Source organism: Protopterus annectens, chromosome 17.part0, assembly GCF_019279795.1.
Source record: "Protopterus annectens isolate FY-2018-M chromosome 17.part0, PAN1.0, whole genome shotgun sequence".
NCBI lineage: Eukaryota > Metazoa > Chordata > Ceratodontiformes > Protopteridae > Protopterus > Protopterus annectens.
The window spans coordinates 126543131-126564405 of record NC_056751.1 but is presented as its reverse complement, the minus strand read 5'-3'; the positions used below and the strand labels follow the sequence as shown (position 1 = coordinate 126564405).

At 38.2% G+C, this 21275-nt stretch overlaps 1 protein-coding gene across 1 annotated transcript in view; it reads left to right on the top strand.

Moving 5' to 3' along the window:
• Positions 1-19605, top strand: part of TMC2 (transmembrane channel like 2) — a 499206-nt gene extending 479601 nt beyond the window's left edge. The window contains exon 17 of the mRNA XM_044058938.1: positions 19293-19605. Within this exon, the coding sequence (XP_043914873.1) occupies positions 19293-19519 (227 nt within the window). The 3' untranslated portion in view covers positions 19520-19605. The remainder of the gene's footprint in view (positions 1-19292) is intronic.
• The last annotated feature ends 1670 nt before the right edge of the window (positions 19606-21275 follow it).

Genomic DNA, 21275 nt, shown 5'->3' with positions numbered 1-21275 from the left:
TCATAGAAATTTTTAAGATTTGTCTTTCCAAGGTCCAGAAATATTGTTGGTGACAAACTTCAATTACTACTAAATGATTAGGAACTGCTCTGAATATAAATGCTATATTGGTAGCACTAATGTCAGATTGAGACAAACAAATGTACAACATTATATATCATTAGTCTTAAACTTAGGGTACACACTTTCTCTCTTTCAAAAGTATATGTATAGTACAGAGGCTTCATTTTTGCAATCTGTGTAATCATACAGACAACTTTTTAATTAGAAAACAGAACAGGTAGATGCTGAAAAATAAGATTGCCAGTAACAACTCTCAAATCACAATTTTGCAATTTGCTTTACAAATATAGTAGTGTGTTCCACAGAATGACTGACTATATAGCTTTTCTTGACCTTGATTTAAAAAGATACAAATAATTGAACTGCACTCTAAAAACAAACCTGGCATTATTAAAAAATACTCTTAGTGTGAAGACTTTAAAGACATTAGCATCATGCTAAATACAAATTGTTTCAAGCAGTACAAACTTTAAATAAAACAGTAAACCCTTATCCGCAGTTCTAGGGATCCTACTGTCAGACTTATCAATCAATGCAAGATCAAGATACAGTCAATGTGTAGAAGTTTAGTTCCAGCTGTTGATTCCAAATCAAAAATATATCCTATTATACACACACACACAATGTTTGACACACAAGTGAGCATAGTTAAAATCAAGCTGAAGTACAAAGAGCAGTAAAAACACGTTGATAATTTTGACGCATGCCACAAAAGTGCATACTTCAGATATTGGTACCATTTAAAGAATTGTTTGGCCCTCCATTTTCTAATTAGAACAAATTTTACTAAGTCCTGATAATTCATCATATAAAAACAGTTAAAAGAATGACAATACCAATGTCATTACTTACGTGATGTTTGTCACCGCTTCTGTGTGGTTTGTCTCATAATCCCTCCAGAAATAATTTTAAGAAATGCATGTGTCAATGTTATTAAATAATAAAAACAATGAACTGATGCCTTTGTATTTTTAGTACAAGCCTAGCGAAGCCTAGCTGGATCTTGTTCTAATGTAATGTTTAGTAGCAATTATTTTAGTCATATAAGGGTGGAGAATATTTGTCTACTATATGTAGAGAAAAGAATATACCAATAATATCTACAAAATAGCAGATTATATACTGAAACAGTCAGTATTTTAGAGGTGTGAACAAGGAACGAGTTGTCATAATAAAGTGTAAAAAGTTCCTTAGATTGTTCCTTATAATTTGTTATAACTGTAGAAAACATTCCCGCTCTTCATCAATATATGCATAGGATTTCCGTCAAGATTAGTTCTGGTGTAGATAACTTTTTATATTTGAGGCTAAGGTACATAGTTTTCTGATGTACTGATGATGCATAACTGTCTCTTTTGTAATTAAAGGAGAAGAATCACACCCACAGACTCAAAAAACATGTTTATTTCATCATGGTTTGGTGTTTCCTACATTTTAACACCATTCTAAGACTATTTACAGATTTTTAAATTTTTTTATACTTAATTTGAGATTTAAAATCACACAACCTTAGGGATAAGGAGACATTTCCTTTCTCTCACTGTTCCATAATCTTCCTCTATTACATAGCTCTTTGTGAACGAAAGAATGAATGAAACAAGTCTGATGAATTCTGTACTGTCACAACACATTTCAGTGATTGTCAAAAAACAAATTCGGATTTTTTCGAGCATGTTTATCAACAAGGGGAATTGCAGATACTATCAAATGTCTTCATGTATGTATAAAAGAGGAGCAATGGCTATAAAACAACTGCAGAGTATATTCTGAAGTGTTGCACTCTTGGCCAAAGAGTTTATTTATTTATTTTACATTTGTTGAGCAGGATAGTCTGACTGGATATATGCCCATTTTCAGCAGAGGCACAGGAAGAAAAGCTCCAAGACACAAAAAATGAAAAAAATAACATAGTGATCGCATCAAATCTCCAAGACACAAAAAATGAAAAAAGTACATAGAGATACATAGTGATCACATCATAACAATATAAATATCATTTATAGTTAAAAACATTTTGTAAAATAGATACAATACAAGAAACGAAGATTTTTTTTTTTTTATTTTGGTTCCCTAGGAAGTGTGTTTCTTCAGTAGATTAGTAGAGAGAAAAAACAAAGCAGTGGGGAGGTATACCAGCTGGGAAAGGTAGCCAGGCGAGATGAATAGTGTCAGTCTGGGTTGGTGCAAGGGCATAACCATTGTGATTCTAGGAAGATTTTTAGTTGCTTCTTAAACAGTGGGGTAGATGAGAGGGATGTTAGTTCACTTGGAAGCTTGTTCCAAGTGTTAACAACAGAGTTAGTGAACAGGCAATCCCCAGATTTGTTGTTTTTTAAAGTGGATACTAGTACGCTGTTTGCAGATCTTAGGGTTGTTAGGTTTTTGTATTGGCTAATAAGGTTGCAGAGAATGGGTGTATTTGTGGGATGATGCAGAATCTTATGAATGATTGTAAGCTGCTGTATAAGAAGCTGACTTTGTAGTTCCAGCCATCCTAATAGTTTGAGATTCTGGCAGTGATGGGTTCTAAATCGGGATCCAGTGGCAAATCTGGCTATGTTATAAGATGTTGCCAGTTTGCTGATATTGCTTTTGGAGAGGTTTGTATAGATTGGGGAGGCATAGAGAAGGGTGGAGATTAGGTGTGTTTGGGCGATAGTAGACCTAGTTGAAGCTGTGAGAAATGGTTTGAGTCTATAAAGGAAACCAAGTTTTCTATCAACTGATCCAGTAGTTAGGTTAATTTGTTTATCAAAGTTCAGATTATTATCAATAGTCACGCCTAGCAGTTTGGTGGTCAAGTCGGGAGCTATTTTAGTCCCATTGTTGGATGTGACTGTAAAGTTAATAGCAGGGGACTTTGAAGTTGGAGAGAACAATGATAATTTGTTTTTTTGGGGGGTTAAGGAGGAGACAGCATTGATAGAACCAGTTTTCAACTAAATTAAATACTGTTTGGGTCTTGGTTTGAAGCTCTGCAGGTGATGAGGCGCTACATATTAATGTCAAGTCATCAGCGTATTCGATACAGGTGGCCTGTGGGATGGATGTTTTCAGATCATTAATGAAAATAGTAAAGAGGAGAGGTCTCAGAATGGAGCCTTGAGGGACACCAAGGGAGATAGGGAGTTGAGTGGATAGTGTTTTGTCCCAGAGTACTGCTTGTTTATTTTCTAAGTAGGACTTAATGAGAAAGACCTTAGAATATCTGACAATAGTTGATGATTCACCATGTCAAATGCTTTCGAGAGGTCAATGAAGAGGGCTGAGGACAGTATGTTGTTGTTATGGTTTTTATTAATGCAGTCTGAAAAGGATAGGAGTGCTGTTGTAGTACTATGGAATGGCCTAAAGCCGTGCTGGCAGTCTACTAGTAGGTGATTTTGGAGGAGGAGATCAAGTAATTGATGATGAATACATCTCTCCATAATTTTTGCTAATGGGGAAAGTAGGGCTATGGGGTGGATTTTAGAGAGTTAATTTGAGTTACCTCCCTTGTGGAGTGGAATAATGTGTGAGACTTTCCATAGATAGGGGATGGCACATTCTGTTATGGTTCTGTTAAATAATATGGACATTGGGTAGGCAAGTACTCCAGCTGCCATTTGCAGGTATTCAGCTGGTAGGAGGTCAGCTGATGGAGTGCAGGGTTTGAGTTTGAAAAGTAGGCTGTGTATAAGGGATGCTGGGACAGGTTGGAGGTGTAATGTGTGGGGTAAGTTGGTTGGCAGGGGTGACTCAGCAGTGGTAACAGGTAGTATGGGTGGTAAGGTATTGGCTAATGATTGGACTGTTCCAGAGAAATATTTGTTAAAAATATCAGCAATTTGTCTGGGAGAGTTCTGTGTCAAATTAGTGAGGGTAGGTGTTTTGTCCAGGGTGGAGCAATTTATTTACTCCTGACCAGAATTTTTGTGGGTTTTGATGTTGGGTCTGTTGGAATGTGAGGTAATAGTTTTTTTTTTTTATCAAGGAATATTAATTTTTTGTGACATTTCTAAGCTGTGTAACGTTTAGGTGATCAGTAGAGTTTTTAGTATGTCTCCATTTGGTCCAAGCTTTATTTCTCATTTTTTGCCTTGTTTCATTTGTGAGCCAAGGAGCAGGTTTGTTCCTAATTCTAACAGTGTGAGAGGGGGCATGGTGTTCCAGAATTTGTAAGAATTTATTGTTAAAGTATGATACTGCTTCATCAAGAGGTAGTGATTTTAGGGGTGACCAATTGCGAGCTTTAAGCTCAACTTGAAAGTTAACTGGGTTTAGATTTTTCTTGTTACGTGTAGTTCTACAGTTAATTTGGTTGGGGATTGAGGTCTTTTGTCTGGATATGAAGGTCAGAGAGTGGTCACTAATACCGTCATGGAGTAAGCTTGTTTTGTATACTTGGGGATTACTGTTCACTAGTATCCAATCTAAGGTGGTTTGTTTGTTGCTAGGTTTATGGGTTCTGATAGGGGAGGTGATGATTTGATGAAATCCAAAAAGATTGATGTGAGTAGTTGGATTTCCAGAAGTACAACATTTCCAGTCAATATTAAAACCCCCAAGGAGTATGGTTTCTTGTGGGAAGGAGGTAGAGAACCAACTAAGGGTGTTTTCAAGAGTATTTATGTTATTACTTGGGAGGGGGGGTGTATGAACAAATAATGTATATGGATTTATTAGCATTCACTTGGAGCTTGGATATTAAGATCACGGCATTATTAGGTGCGAGTGGTTGAGTATCTAGTGAGGTGACTTGCAATCCAGATTTGAACAATATTGCTACCCCACCACCCTTTTTATTTAGATGGTCTAGTCCCAGGATATTGTAGCCAGGTGGGATGATATCATTGTCTTTAGTAACTGGATTGAGCCAGGTTTCTGATAGGCATAGGATGTCAAAGAAATGTAAATATAGTAGGGCATGCAGCTGGGTGATTTTATTGTTAATGCTACGTATATTCAGGTGAGCCATGAGAAGTGGGTTTGGAGTTTCAGTGGGGGTAAGTGAGGTGGAAGGATGGGTAGATTGGGAATTACATGTGGATATGCTAGTTTGGATTTGGGTTTGGATGAATTTCACCATGTAGTAGTAGGTGCTGTTGGGGATTCTGTGAGAGTTTCCCAAGTTTACATAAGATGGGGTCAGTTTTTCTGGTTTGGAAGTGTTTAATATGGGTTAGTCTATGGAAATGTGGTAGAAGGTAGGATGAAGATGATGTTATATTACTATGGGTTTGAGAGGCTGGAGAAGAGAAAGGGGTTGTTTGTTTCAAGGGGCTAAGTTTAGTAAGGCTTAGGTGTTCATAGCAGGAAAGGCTGTGGGATAGTAGGAGTGTGGTAAGGACTGTGGACATGAAGAGTACATTAAGATGCCTTTGTAAGCTACATATAGCCATAGTAGGATGGGAGAGGATAGGATAGCTAGGAGGTGTAGGATGAGTAAAATAAAGTGATTGGTGATTCTGGAAGGACAAGATTAGGGTGTGTCTATGTAAAGAGAAGGATTAAGTAATTAGGGAAATTAAGTAAATGAGTGTAATGTGATAAGTGTGTAATGAGATTGAGTGAGCTGTTGGTTGATATGGGGTAGAGGTGTGGCTAAGAAAGTATAACGAAGTATAAGGTTAGGTGTTGTAGGGGTGGGTACAATGTGGGGGTAGGGTAGGGGAGTGGAGTGAGCTTGTAGAGAGAACAGAGCGGGCAAGAGCAATAAGGTAGGTACAGCAGAAAAAAAGTATCAGCTGTCTTTAAAGATTTGGCATAATAAAGTAAAAATGAGAGTGAAATAGTGAGAAAAGGTGAGTTATCTTATCTAAGATATATGGCTAATTATTGTGGTAAGAGTGAAATTCCCTAATAGATTAGCATGGGGATAAGAATTTGGTCAAGAGGCTAGGGACTAGAATTAAGACCTTTGTGAATAGAAGGTTAAAAAACTGAAATAGAGAGATTGGTAAAATACTGCCACCTAGTGGACAAAGGGAGAAAAACAACTAGGAGAGGTAAGAAAGAGGGATTTTCCAGTGTAAAATAAAAATAAGCTTAGGGAAAAAATACTAGAGGAGGAGTTTGACTAGGGTCTGCACTGGGCTTCTGACTTTCACACGGAGAGGTTCACAAAACACTATAAGCATTCAGATAAAATTAGGTAGTAGTCGCATACATGTACATTTACTTTAGGATATAAGCTTTTTGTGAAGCCTGGCAAGCAGTCAGCTTCTGGGGTGTCTTCAGGTTAACAGGTGGGTTTTCTTTTAGTTTGTGAGGCAGGGAGGGAGCACCCAGAACACTGTACTGTAAGAGATGAGGAGAGAACACCAAGTTAGAAAGCTTTAGTTATGAAGAGTGAGAGGAAGAGGGGGAAGTTAGTGTAAAAGACCATATAAGTAGTGGAAGTAGAAGCGTGTAGTAAATGTACAGAGGTGGTAAATAAGTAGAAAGAGGGAGGAAATGAAAAGTTAGCAGAGAAAGGAAGAAAGGTGAGTAGAAGACCAAGGTAGTAAAAAAAGAGTAGTAGTTGGAGGTTCAAGTGAAACAAAGTAAAGGTTCGCAGTGAAATCTCATAAAGTAGTATCTAACACTCTGCAACAAAGTTAGCAGCAAAACCTAATATCTTAGCCATCAACATTATAATAAGTTAACCATGGATATAGTAAACACAAACATTCTACAACAAAGGTTGGCAGTAAAACCTTATATATTTTGCCATTAACACTGCAATCAACTTTCTTATCCTTTACACCTTCTGTAGTTGAAGGGGAAAGCTCAGAATATCAAGGGTCAGCAGTAAGGCTGGGTTGAAGCAACAAGGAAATGGTGGTACATTACTTACCCAGTGATTTAGAATGAGTAAAAAAACACAGTGATTTAGAATGAGAAAAACAAAACAGTAGCAGTTAATGACTAATGAACCATAAGTATTTTACGCATAGAGAGCACATAATATAATTAGTAGCTCAATGGGCTATCAAAGTGAAACTGGTACAGAAGGCTTACTTGCTGGAAGAATGTAGCGTGCAAAATATAAGTATTGTAATAACTGGAAGTCTGAATTCAATCACTAGTTTAAACATGCGGTGTTATAAGCAAGTCAGAGAGACTTAATACGTCACGTGTATGGCCTCCTCAATATTCCAGTATACAGATCTCCCTTCCGTTTACATTAAAAATGTACCACTGTAGCAAGAATGTGGTAACTACAATGAATTAAACCCCATTTACCTGTGGCTAACCACTCGCACACTAAAACCATAATAAACCTTGCCTAGATAAGTTAATTGGCGTACATTTGCGCCACCTCTATTGGAAAGGGGCAATCCTAATATTAAACAGCTTAGGGGAGATAAAGCGGAAAAAAAACTTTGCTAAAACACCTTGTGTCTGGCATCTATTTCAATCTAGTGGTAAAACCAAGTATATTTAGCTAGCCACTAATCCTAACTACAACTCATTCCATGCTAGCCCCAGTATTAGGGATTCAAAAACACCTATGATTATAGGCTATGCATTTGGAGCCTAATTAGGTCGGGAGGTGCATGGCCGAATAAGTAACATTCTTTTGCTGCAGGCACTGAAAACAATTTAGAAGACTAGATACAAGCCACGTGTCCCAGACATACATGATATTGTTACTCTGTTCAAGATGTTGTTACAGATTGAACACATATCTCTGAACCATTTGGACACTGTGTATCCTTTACATTAATTATCCAATTAAAATTAAAGTTGAGAACCTAGCCTTCAATAGAACGTACAAAGACCTTGGCCTGAGGTCACGCTCTATTTCCTTGAAATGGACACTATGCTGAGAGCTACACAGACCCAGAGTACCATAGAAGCATATCGCTACCAAAAGACTACCACAAAACTTTACCAGGTCTGTGCAACTGCACTCATAGTACAGACTAGAGATGAGATGCAGCCCTGACACAAATGCAGCCTTCGCTAACCAAAAGTGACTATGAGAGATTGCTCCTTTGTTAATCAAACAAAATACAGTCAGTACATTACAAAAATCTGGTAATAACATATAACATAGTAACAACCTATCGTGGATAAAGTCAAGCAGCTCTACCGCAAAGCTAGCACCAGGGCGACATTGACGCTATGGAGTGGTGTTCAAAAATGGCGCCACAGGACATACCTGGTATAAGTAAATTCAGGGGCAGGAAGAGGCTAGGGGGAGGAGATAAAGAAGAAGGTAGTGGCCAGATCAGGGAGCTCAGAAATGGGAGGGAAGAGAAGCAAGGGAGGGGAAAATGCCAAAGGTAGGTGCAGCAGAAAAAAGTATCAGCTGTCTTTAAAGATTTGGCATAATAAAGTAGAAATGAGAGTGAAATAGTGAGAAAAGGTGAGTTATCTTATCTAAGATATATGACTAATTATTGTGGTAAGAGTGAAATTCCCTAATAGATTAGCATGGGGATAAGAATTATGGTCTAGAGGCTAGGGACTAGAATTAAGACCTTTGGGAATAGAAGGTTAAAAAACTGAAATAGAGAGATTGGTAGAATACTGCCACCTAGTGGACAGAGGCAACTAGGAGAGGTAAGTAAGAGGGTTTTTCCAGTGTAAAATAAAAATAAGCTTAGGGAAAAAATACTAGAGGAGGAGATTGGCTAGGGTCTGTGGTGGGCTGCTGACTGTCACACGGAGGGGTTCACAAAACACTATAAGCATTCAGATAAAATTAGGTAGTAGCAACATACACGTACATTTACTTTAGGATAGAAGCTTTTTGTGAAGCCTGGCAAGCAGTCGGCTTCAGGGGTGTCTTCAGGTTAACAGGTGGTTTTCCTTTTAGTTTATGAGGCAGGGAGGGAGCACCCGGAACACCGTGATATACATTTACTTTAGGATAGAAGCTTTTTGTGAAGCCTGGCAAGCAGTTGGCTTCAGGGGTGTCTTCAGGTTAACAGGTGGTTTTCCTTTTAGTTTTTGAGGCAGGGAGGGAGCACTCGGAACACTGTGGTGTAAATTTACTTTAGGACAGAAGCTTTTTGTGAAGCCTGACAAGCAGTCGGCTTCATGGGTGTCTTCAGGTTAACAGGTGGTTTCCTTTTAGTTTTTGAGGCAGGGAGGGAGCACCCGGAACACTGTGGTGTACATTTACTTTAGGATAGAAGCTTTTTGTGAAGCCTGGTAGTTAAAGGAGGTCACTCCTTTAAACCCCTTAAACTGTTTTCTCTTCACCATGGTAGCGTAATAACTATAATTTTGATGGCATTATGGCCAAAGTCTCCCAAGGCAGCCAAGAATTATACTGCTCCTATCATAATAAAAGACAACTTATAAATCTATTAAACCTACCTATCCAAGATTATGTATTATATTTTAACAGCTATGTATTAATAACTCTGAAAAAGTGTGTATTTTATGGAATAATATGGTCTATGCATCTGATGTTGTAACATGTTCTATGCCATTAGTTTTGTATTGTCTTGTGTTGCTTTATTTGGAACTTTTCTCCCTACGCTGAAAATGGACATGTATCCAGTCAGACTATCCCAGTCAACAAATGTAAAATAAATAAATGACAATCATGTAATCCTAGGAAAATGCAGGGCAACTGAGTCTTGCAACCATTATGCCTTGCTAATACCCACACTTAGTCCATGCCACCCCTCTGTTGGAGGGGTGAACCAGTCAAGTCCAGGGTGACTTTATGAATACCCATCCAATTATGCAGGTCCCATTTGAAGGATAGTATTTCACACTGCTTTTTATGCAGGGGGAGTCCATTTCACAGGTTGGGGAGGAGCTCCATAATGAACACCTTTCTCAACATTATGTTTTATGTTTTGTTGAGTTTATGTTGCTTTTTGAACATTTATAATGGAATGTGACTGTTGGTCTTTTGAAAAGACTCTGGTATGTCTTTTGCTGTATTTTTAAGCAATGGTTGCAAAATGTTTTACTAGATTATTAAGTAGTCAGAGGAGAGATTTCTTATGACATTTAGCAACAAGTGTGTGTGTTTGTGTTATCACACAGTTGGAGGTAGAAAGAGTCAGATCCTGTACCCCTGAGGCAGCCTTAATCCTCCACACCACCTGACAGACCTCTCAACATTTGTTTTTGGTAAATCAGTCTTTAAAGTTTCATTGTTCTCATTGTTCAGAAAAATCATGTCCATATAACACCTGTTGTAATTCTGTTAATCCTTTAAGTGAATTAGAATCACCTGGCACGTAATGATCTAAGCTGGCAAATTCATATGATGAAAAGGCAAGGGGTTGCAAATATCTGTATTTCTGAGGGATATAAAGTATTTATATATAAAGATGACAGTGACAGAATAATTCTAGACAATGTACCACAGAAATCATTTGTGTTTACCCTTGTATCACTTTAAACTACCTTTTTACATTATTGTACTTTTTTGGAGGATCTGGCAACCACCTTTTACATTTGTATGCTCAATTTATTATTGTTGCAGAAAATTTTAATGCTGACTTTTGTAGTATAGTTAAAATAAAACATTATGTGCAATTTTGTTTACAAATATTCAATTTGTTACATGGCTGAAATTTTAACTTTCCTTTGTAGAAGGGATACACACTTAGAAATTAGATGTTAAAAACAATAATTGATGTGTTTTTTGTAATTAGTAATAATATAGCAATATGTGGGTAATGCTGGATTTACTCACAGTTGGTATGGTTTGGTTATAAGGGTGATGCCTGAGTGACCAAACAAATCCAACCATGGGTAAATACAGCATTGCCCACACCCAGCTATGTGTTATTGCTATTATACACTCAAATTTAAGTAAAGAGTTACTTTTCTTAAATAATGTCTTTATATAATGGCACGATGGTGCTCTTCTGCTTTTCCCTCATATCATGTGGCTTTCTTGATGTACTATGCATGCGTATGGTTCATAAGTGTTTACTAGAATAACGAATACAAGGGCCTTTTTAACCAGAGCCATAAATCCCAAATCTCTGACAAGTTTGATATCTTTGATAAGTGTAAGCAGGGGCTTGGGATATTACATTTCTAAATGAAGGGGTTTGGGAGATTAACCATTTGCAGGTTGTCTGTGTCCATTATTGACACAGGTGCCAAACCAGGGATGAATTTCCTGTTCCCCATCCAGTTATCCAAGTTACATTTGAATTGGATTAGAGAGGAACTCTGCTTCACATGGATGGGATGCCTGTTCCAGAGACAGGGTAGTCTCAGGGATACATACCCGTCTCTCAAGCAGGTCCTGTTTATATCACAGGTAAAGTTTAAGTATTTAAAATGGGTAATTCTGGTGCTGTTTGTTTTGTGGATATGCAGGAGGTCCAGAATGGGGTCTGACAATGCCCTGTATGCCAGGCATAGATCTCACCTCAAAAGCCTGTAGGAAACAGAATATAGAGATAGGCCTTGAGGAGGTCTGCAAAGGACATTTTACTTACTCCCTGTATTCTATTAGTGAGGAACCTCTGTGGATGTTCCAATTGTTGGATATGCCTGGTTAGGTACAAACCAAAGGGGATATTTATACTCAATGACAGGTCTCATGAATGCCGAATACAGTGTAACAATGACTTCTTTGGAATTAAATGCCATACCTTTGTTTATAAGTTGCACAACATAGAATGATTTCTTCACTACTGTAGACACGTGACAATCAAAGGCTAGATTACTATGTGCGTCCCCAAGTCCCTGACTACTGGATCAACTCTAAGGGGTGTGTTGTCAATATGATAATTACCAGGAATGGATGACTTCCCTAAGGATACTATTATGCATTTCTTGGCATCTAGATTTAGTCCATGGCTCTGACATCAGATGTTTGTCTGTGTGTGGGATTCAATGCTGGCTCCTAATTTGCAATCATCTGCAAATTTAGTCAGCCAGCGATGACTGACATTGGCCTTGACTTCAGAGAAGTAAATGCCAAAAAGGAGCAGTCCAAGAACTGATCCCTGAGGGAATCCACTTGTGACTGGCTTCTCTGTAGAGGTGGACTCCCCAGTTCTAACTTACTGGGTCCTGTCTGTGAGCCAGTTGGCTATCCAACGGGCGACATACAGGTTTGTACCCAACCTCTTGAGTTGGTCAACAATGCATGAGTTTGGTATTGTGTCAAGGTTAAGGTAGGCAGTTTGAAATTTTTGCCCTCATCCATTGCTTTGGTGACCTTCTCAAAGAAGTCCACCAGGTTGAGTAAGTATGATCTGCCCTTGACGTAACCAAACTGGGTTGGGTGCAGTGTCTGGAGGTTTACTATATCGCTACTGATCATTTCCATCATAATTCTTTCCATGGTTTTACATACAAGCCTAGTGAAACTTGTAGGTCTGTAGTTTTCAAGGTTGGTAGATGGCCCACCTTTGTGCAGAAGGATGACTGCAGCTGTTCTCTATTCATGAGGCACAAAGCCTATTTGGAGGCTACAGTTAAATAGCAATTCCAGAGGGCCTGCTAGATCATGTTTCATGCTATTTAGAAAGTATCCCAGGATATTGTCTGTGCCCATTAATGCAGTGTTCTTGGCCTTAGAAAGAGCATTAAGGACCTGTTCCCTAGTGATAACAGGGAGGGTTATATTTGATGGTATTTCCTGAGGGAAGGTTGAGGGGGAGAGAGGGGTAAAGGTGGAGATTAATTTACTGGCTAGTAGATTTGCTATATCTTCTGGCTCAGTATAGGTGGCTCCATTTACAATGAGGTCTGCACACAATTGTGTACTGCCTTTGAGGTTGCAGACATAGCTAAAGAATGCCTTGTGGTGTCCTTGGTTTGGGAGGCCAAATTTACCTAAAATTTGGTTTTGGTAGACTTCATTTGTCCTCTGAGTTGTTTGTGTAGTTTGATGAGAGTGCTTTTATCCTACTGGGTGTTGCATCTCCTAATTTTTGGCATGATTTTCTTTCTTCTGTTGTACAGCCTACTGATTTTGTGATTCCACCAGGGTGGCTTGTTTTTTGAGTGAGTGCCTATATGCTATTAACATGCTTGTACAGGGTTTCTGTGAACAGTTCTGCATAGTCAGCAGTGTTCTCAGGATTTATGGGGGGTTGCAGCTTTGCCAGATCATCACTTAAGTAGTAGGCTAACCTTAGAGTAGTTCCTGAATATTCCAGGTTTAGCTGGGGTCCAGGTTTTATTTTCACTTCCAAGGAGACTTTTTTATAGGGTCATAGGTGTTTACTAGGCTAACCACCACAAGGGCCTTTTTGTGGTCTGACCTTACTGGGGAGGACATTACGGTAGGGGGTGTATGGCACTCTCCCATATTAGTGAGGACCAGCTCCAGTGTGGTTACACTTCTGGTTGGTGTATTGACTATCTGGTCCAGGGAGTGTGTGTTTACAAAATTCAGGAATCTCTGTGCCTGTATGTTTGCTGTTCTATAGCATTCCCAGTTAATAGTGGGGTAATTAAAGTCACCTATAAATACAATGTTGGGTTGGATAGTGAGTGTTTCTAATAAGTTTAAATACTTGGTATGGGTTTCCTGGGTCATACAGCGAGACCTGGAAGGAAGTGTTACTGGATTTTGCCTATGGTGATTTGAACATGGAGCAGCTCAAGTGCATTGTCCTGTTTGACCAGTCTTGAGGTATATTTATTTTTGTTGGAAATAAAGACACCTCCACCTTTAGTCCCTGTCTGTGTAGTAGCTGATCTAAAATTGTGGAAGGCATTATAACCTTGCACTTTTGGTGTGCACTCCATGGCTTTAAACGATGTCTCATTGACTGCACAGACATCAGCATTGTCTGATGAGAGCTTCTAGGTAGTGGAGTTTTTTGTTTAGACTCCTAGCATTGAGCAATAATACCTTTAGATTTTCTTAGTTTTGATTTGCTATGTCGGAAGTACTTTCAGTTTGGCATTGCCTAAAAAGGGACTATGGGGAAGACAATGTTTTAGCTAATGTTCAAAAGCCTAGTTGGGAGAGGTGCAGACGATCCTGACAAAGCAGCGTGGTCTGCTGACAAATATTGCACCCTCTTAGAATGACATGAGAAATTAAGCCAATTATTAAAGTCAGTCATCTTTTGTTTGTATTGTGGCATCATCCTTGGTGAAGGTAAAATGCTTCTCAATGCTAGGCTCATACCAGCCTGAGAGACATTCTGTGAGCTCCATGATGTCTCTCTTCATACAGTCTAGGGAGGTGCATCTCAGGTCATTTACTCCCACACGGACTATGAGTCATACTGATACTTGTGGTGTCTAATGACCAGAGTGCGTGCATAGTGTGGCAGATCCTAGCCCCTGATAAGCAACTGACTGTAACTTTCTCCTTACTCAGACTGGTGAGACGGACATCAGTGTATCTTACAATGGAGTCTCCAATAACCAGAATGCTGGATTGTGTTGTGGCTTGCCTTATGGCCATAGAGATAGAGGTTCCATGAGATGTGGCTTTATGTGTTGATGTGGGTGTTGTTTAGAAAGAATGCATTTGGGGCTGCTGAGGGTATTTGTTATGTGTACTTCCTCTAGGAGGTTGTTGGGGTTTAGGAAGGTTACATTTAAGTGCCTCAGCATATGAGGGTCTATATGTCTGCTTTGAATTGTTTGTGATGGGTGCAGCGTGTGTACTACAGGCAACCTTATTGACATTAGGAGTACTTTTATGTGAGAGCTTTGCCTCCACTGACATTGTGTAAATACATCTCTCAAATACCATATCAGTTTGTTTGAGAATTAACTGGTTGTCAGTAAGCATGAGGCAATTTCTACATCACCTCAGGATGACCATATCCACCAAGCTGGTAATGAAGACAGTGGGAAAGTTCATATCCATGGCAACAGACTCTTATTAATTAGACAGTTGGAGTGAGAATATAAAGCAATGTCAGGAGTATCTGGTTTGCTATTCTGGGAACACTGCTTGGCACTGCAAACTAGTTATCCTGTGTGCAACTAGGTATCGGTGAAATTTCAATCATGCTTTTGCAGGAAAAATGTCACTCAAGTTGTCTGTGTCTGTACAGGGCACTGCCAAACACTTGAGGGGAAACTAATACATAGACTCTGAAAATTTAAGGATGAAGTATTTAGGCAGATATTCTGAAGTTAGAAACAAATCAAGCAGTACTTACTGAAAACAAAGAATTAGCTTGTCAAGAGTGATGAAAAGAGAAGAGTTGCATGACAGGTTACTGCCTGGCTGCTACTAGTACTGGTTTCAATGCAGCGTCACTCTGCTGGGATACAATGCTTCTTTGCTTCTTCTCTCACCAAAAGCAAAACAGCAGCACTAATCCAAAGATGAGAAGCAGGCCACAGCCTGTTTGGTGGTCCACAGTCTTGTCTCAGATGATGTAAGGGTCTGTAGGTTTGTTGTAGTCTTTTCCTGTTAGATGCCTTGAATAGCAACCAGACTAATCAGGAACATTAAGCGCAGACACTCACTGCCCAACCAGAAAGTCAGGAATCAATGCACTCTGCTTCTTCTCTCACCAAGTGTAGAATATAAGCACAAATTTCAAGCTGTTACCAAACAGAAGCTCTAATAGCAAAATGACTACTGAGATACTCTCCAATAACTGGTGGTCTTGCAATAGATGTTTAAATGTAAGACAAAAAAATGGGTTAACATCCTAAGCACTGCAGTGTGCACTAAGCAGTTCAATATGAACAAGGAGATAACTTAAGTTTTAGCTGTCTAAGTGGACAACCACTAATTTTAAAAGAGCAAGATAGATTGAATGGGAGTGGGCACTTTTGTATTCTGGTTCTATGAAATAGAATGGGATGGCCAATAAGTTTAAACAGCTGAAGGGGAGTGATTTCATAAAATGATAATGTTATGCTTACAATAGCCAGTGAAAGGGGAGAGGGAAGGAGATATGTCATCAATTTAACATAAGGGGGAGGCAACTAGAAAGACAGTTGTGTTTAAGAATACAAAAGCAACAGGGTGAGAGAGTGGGGAAAAAATTTTAAAAAATTCTGTGCAACTCACAAGATACACAGCTGTGAGTCACACATTATGTATGAGACTTGTGTTCCCATGCTTACTGAGGACATTAGTGCCTTGTAAATAAAATCATAGAAAGGAAGCTCTCCATTGCTTTTTTTTTTTTTTTTGTAATTAAAAAAATTGAAATCCAGAACTGTTCAGATGTACGAGAGAGATAGAGAAGAGAAAACACAAAGATACTCAGGTAGTTTTGCATAACATACCTGATTTTCCAGATCTATATTACCTTATCAAACGAAGAAAAGAGCGAATGCTCTTTCATCAATCCGAAAAGGTCAAAACCCCTAAAGAGTGAAGACACAGAACAGCGATTTTTTTCCCCAAGGAAATAAAATGAAGTGGGGGGTTTCGCCCCCTCCCACACCAGCCCTATTTAAATATACCAACTGCGAGATTGCACCACAGTGGAGGAAATGGCAAAGTCCCTTAGTCTTCGACTAAGAAAGTCTGGGCGATCAGACTTTTTTCTTTTGGAATATGCTCAGTTTTACACCGGGCATGCTGGTTGGGCTGATCAATTACCATGCACGTTTATGAATGTTAATGGACAGTAATTGTATAACATAGAATTCTTAACAGATGTATGTGGTGGCCTGTCCATGAAGTCTTTTCTGACCATACTGGTTAAATTTCTACATTGAATAAGAAATTTTTTTCTGATTTCTTTGTTAATAACAAAGTCCTTAAGAATTATAAGAAAAATGTAAAAGAACCATATACGTTTTTTGGGAGGAAAATAATTAGGTGAAACTCCTATTTTCAATTCAGTGAACATCCTTTAATGACTGTATAGCCAGAATTTTATTTCAAATCAGTCAAAGAGAAAGGTAAAGGAAGAGAGAGTTGTTAGGAAAACTCATTACTCATAGATTTTGAATCAGTTAGTAAGAATGAATTATGAAAAATATGCTGCACTTGGAGCTGAAATTAATTTGTATTGGTTTAGTTCTTGCATTTCGTTTTATTTGTTAAAGTAGATTCTATAAAGGATGGAAAGAGTTTCTATAAAGTAGAAGTTCACTTTTTTGATATTTGTTGCAAGCTAATAAAGGGATTTATTATATTACACATTAGAACTCCATTTGGTGAATTTTTAAAGATAGAGGACATTATTCAAATATCAATGGAACATTACAATAACATTTAAGTGTTCCCCAGGTAGAAGAGAGGACTGATAGGTTTGTTTTATGAGCAATATGAACTTTCAGTCCAGAAGATTTTTAAGTACTCCTTCCTGAAATCCAGATTCAAGAAGTAATAATGTCATTTCTTGATAAAGCCCCAGACTGTAATTCACTTCCCATAAAATTCTATAAACAATTCCCAAAGAATATGAGGTCAAAACTATTAAAGTTAATTAAGTATCTGTTACATACAATATATACCAGATCCTTATTTCCATTAGTTAAGACTATTTTAATAAAAACAGACACTGATTGAATTTGTCTATAATCTCATTTCATTATTAAACTCAGACAGTGTTTGTTTTAAAACTAATAACACATTTCCTAGTGTGATTCAAACCAAAATCAATTTTAAAATACATTATTTCCAAATATGATCTACTTATTTACATAGGCTCATAGGTGTGTACTAGGCTAATGGCCCTGGGGCCTTTTCAAGCCTAGCCATAGGATGACCCTGGCATCGTGCTACCCAACCTTAGTTCCCAGTGCCTCTGTCGAGTAGAGCCACTGGAGTTATCAACGGGGCAAATTTTCTATTTCCCATCCTCTCATCAAGATTTATCTTGAAGAGGGTCAGTGAGGTGCTCTTCTTGACATGTATGGGAAGTCTATTTCATAGCATGGGCAGTCTCTGGGTTATGAACCTGACCCTCCAGTACATTTTGTTGATTGTGGTAATGAGGTTGAGGTCTCTGGAGCGTGTGGTGCGAATGGATTGGGATTTCTTTAGATGTAGCATTTCTAACAGAGCTGGGTCAGACATAGCATGAAAATCAATTCAGATTTGTTCCAGGTTGAAAAACGGACAACTGCCAATCAGGTTTTACAAGGAACATAAATTTATAAGAATAACAGGAACAGCTTAATACAATATGCTGCTTTTTGTGCCTTGAATGCTCAGAAAGCATCTGACACTGATAGGGAACAATTGATTATTTCAAAGATTAAATCTTTTAAATTTAATATAATAAAAACATTGCTTTTTTACAAATAAATATTTTCTTCATATTAACTCATCCTATAGACAGACGTGAAAAAAAAAATTAGGCAAATTGGGACTTGAACCCAAGACCTCTGGCATATCATGTTAGCATCAGTGGGCCAAAAAGAGCATCTGTATGGTATGTTGCTGAGTTTCCCTTAAGACATTTCTTTTTTTTCAACTAGGAAACCCCCCAAATGGTGATTGGGGTCAAATTACAAACACACAAATACAGAGAAAGCCCTTTGCTTAGGCATTGTTAGAATCATAAACTTGAACGGAACCTAAGACTTCCCAGCAGACTGTGCTGGCATCACTCAACACCTAACTATCCAGAGCTGCGTTTTTGGTCCAGCAGCAATAGCACCAGCATATATCAGTGTGTGTGTGCTCATGCATATACACACAGTTTTGCATGACATGTATTTGCCTTTTTATTACATGGTATATAACTATTGCTTCTCTATATTGTGATATACTAACCTGGGTTGTGCCTATAGGTATCCAATGAAATCATGGCCTTACTCCAGTAAACTAATGCAAAATAAAAATTAAACAAACTAAGGCAGAAACTTTATTCACTGAGTTACCCACGTTGCATGACTTTCTCTAGATCTTTCCTGCCCTTTTTATTTCCACTTTGTCCCCACTGTTGATCATTAGTGTCCTCTATGGTCCATCAGTTTATTTGGTCCCCATTACTGGAAGAAGGGTCACTAATGAGGGGCTATAATCCAGATAACAATCAGGGCTGGTTCAGGGTTTTCTGCTTTTTAGTTTCCCCAAGCCCTAACACACCCAATGAGGCATAGGGGGAAGGTGTGCAATGGGAGGCTGACCCCTCAGTTCCACAGTGGGATCCCTTCCAAGCTTCCCTGCCTCACCCCTGCAGCTTTAGTGTTACGCTTCCAATTTCAGGGTTATTTTATTCAACAAATGTTGCTTCATCAAGAATAAATGTATCAGACCATTCACTTTAAATTATTGCAAGTTATTCAGTGCTAAACATTCTATTTTAAAGTTCCATGATGGCATAAACCCAAAGCTCCACTGCAGGAGACAACGGAGTTTGTAGTAACAGGGCTTAAGTAATTTGCCATTTAATTATCTGTTACTTTTTTCTTCTTTTAAGAAAAGGCAGCATCAGATCCAAGTAATGGAAATGGCTTACTCACAAAGGAAGAACGTTTGACAAAGCATGGCACTGGGGTCAATAATGACAGCAGAGCGGTACAGCCATCTATCCCTCAAATAGCTGTGACACGGCCACCAGGACAATTACCAGGCCAGCCAAGAACCAGAAATCAACAGCAACTAGGACCCCATCCAGGAATGGGAAGAGGAAGTCCTCGGCATTAACTCCATCTACTGATTCAGATGCTGTTTTTGTGCTTTGGAATTGCATATGTACCTATTATGTTGTCATAAAGGCTTACTATCCCTAATATGAGCTCACTTTGTTTTTATTGCATCATTTCTTATCTGTAATTATTAAAACAGAGTTAAAAATGCTAATGCTTTATATGAACAGTCTTCTGTGTATTTTAAGACACTGTTAGCATTCCTATATATATATCTTAAATTATATATTTTTAACAAATCAAAGTTGACATTGTTTTCTTATTTTTTTACAAAACAAAAGTGGAACATAGTGTACTAATTAATATTTCTTGTGTTCAGAATCCTTTTGGCACTTTATTTTTTTTCTTTTCCACAAACTACAAAAGAAACAGAAATAGCATCAAAATCCCTTGTTGAAACTGCTCCATTATGATTTGGGATTTTTTTTTTAATTTGGGAAATTTATACACATTTCTCATTATTCACACAAGATCAGTAAAATATTTAGGTTAAATATCACATATTGATGAAGAAATAAATATTTAAAAGCAGATTGGAAACATTTTTAATTGTGAAGTGTTAAAACATTTTTTGTCCAGACTTAAGCATTTTCCTTTATTCAAATACATCAATCTACAGCAGTTAACAAAATACTGTATTGTTTTATTGTCATATTCCTGCTTTTAATTTTTCCCAAAACCATGGAGCAGTGTTCCTAAAGCATTTTCTTTCTTCACAAGGCCACTTGTGTAACCTTGCATGGTATGACTCATAAGCTGCTGCTCAGTTATGTAATGACTTGCAGCCGAGCAGCAATGGCAGTCCTAAGCCACATGCAAATGCAATGGTCCATGGAAAGGCTCACCCAGACTCTGCTACAGTTTGCTGTGACGGAAAGGTTGGTTTGCTTTTTATTTGTTGCATTCTGTATTGCTATATTGCCTTTTTCTATTTTGTATTCTGTGATTTGTTTTCTTTACATTGTGTTTTACTTATATTCCTTTTTTAAATGGATATTAAAACTTGAAAAGACACCACAGCTCTGTTTCTTGTGAGTCAGACAGAAATTTGTCCCACCTGGTTACTGTTGTGTTCTTAAACACCACTCTCTTTCTAGTTGCCTGCCCGTTATGTTAATTTGACCATATATCTCATTTCCTCTCTGCATTCACTGGTTGGTGTGAATAAGCACAAACTTATCATTTTGTGAAATCACTTCCCTTCAATGATTTAAATTTATTGGCCATCCTACTATATTCCATAGTACCAGAATAAAAAAAGTGACCATCCCCTTTCAATCTGTCTTGCTGTTTTAAAAATAGGGAGTCTCCACTAAAATTTAACTTTTTAGACAGGTAAAACTTGTTACCTACTTTCACATCTAACTCCACTAGTGCACACTGCAGTGTTTAGGATAAACCATTTTTTCATCTTACCTTTAAGCATCTATTGCAAGACTACCAGTTATTGGAGAGCCCACATTCTGCCTTTCAGTAGTCATCTTCGGATTAGTGGTTCTGTTTTCTCCTGGAGTGCAGTTACATTATTTCCTGGAGACTGCTGATCACCAGAAAGCTTATTAACTGCTTTATAGGTGACAGCTTGGAATCTGTGCTTGTATTCTGAACATGGTGAGAGTACAAGCAGAGTGAATGGATTCCTGACTCTTTCTGGTTGGAGAGTGAGTGTCTGTGCTTAACGTACCTGATTGGTCTGGTTGTTATTCGAGGCATCTACCAGAAAAAGGCTACAAGCCTGCAGACCCTTGCAACAT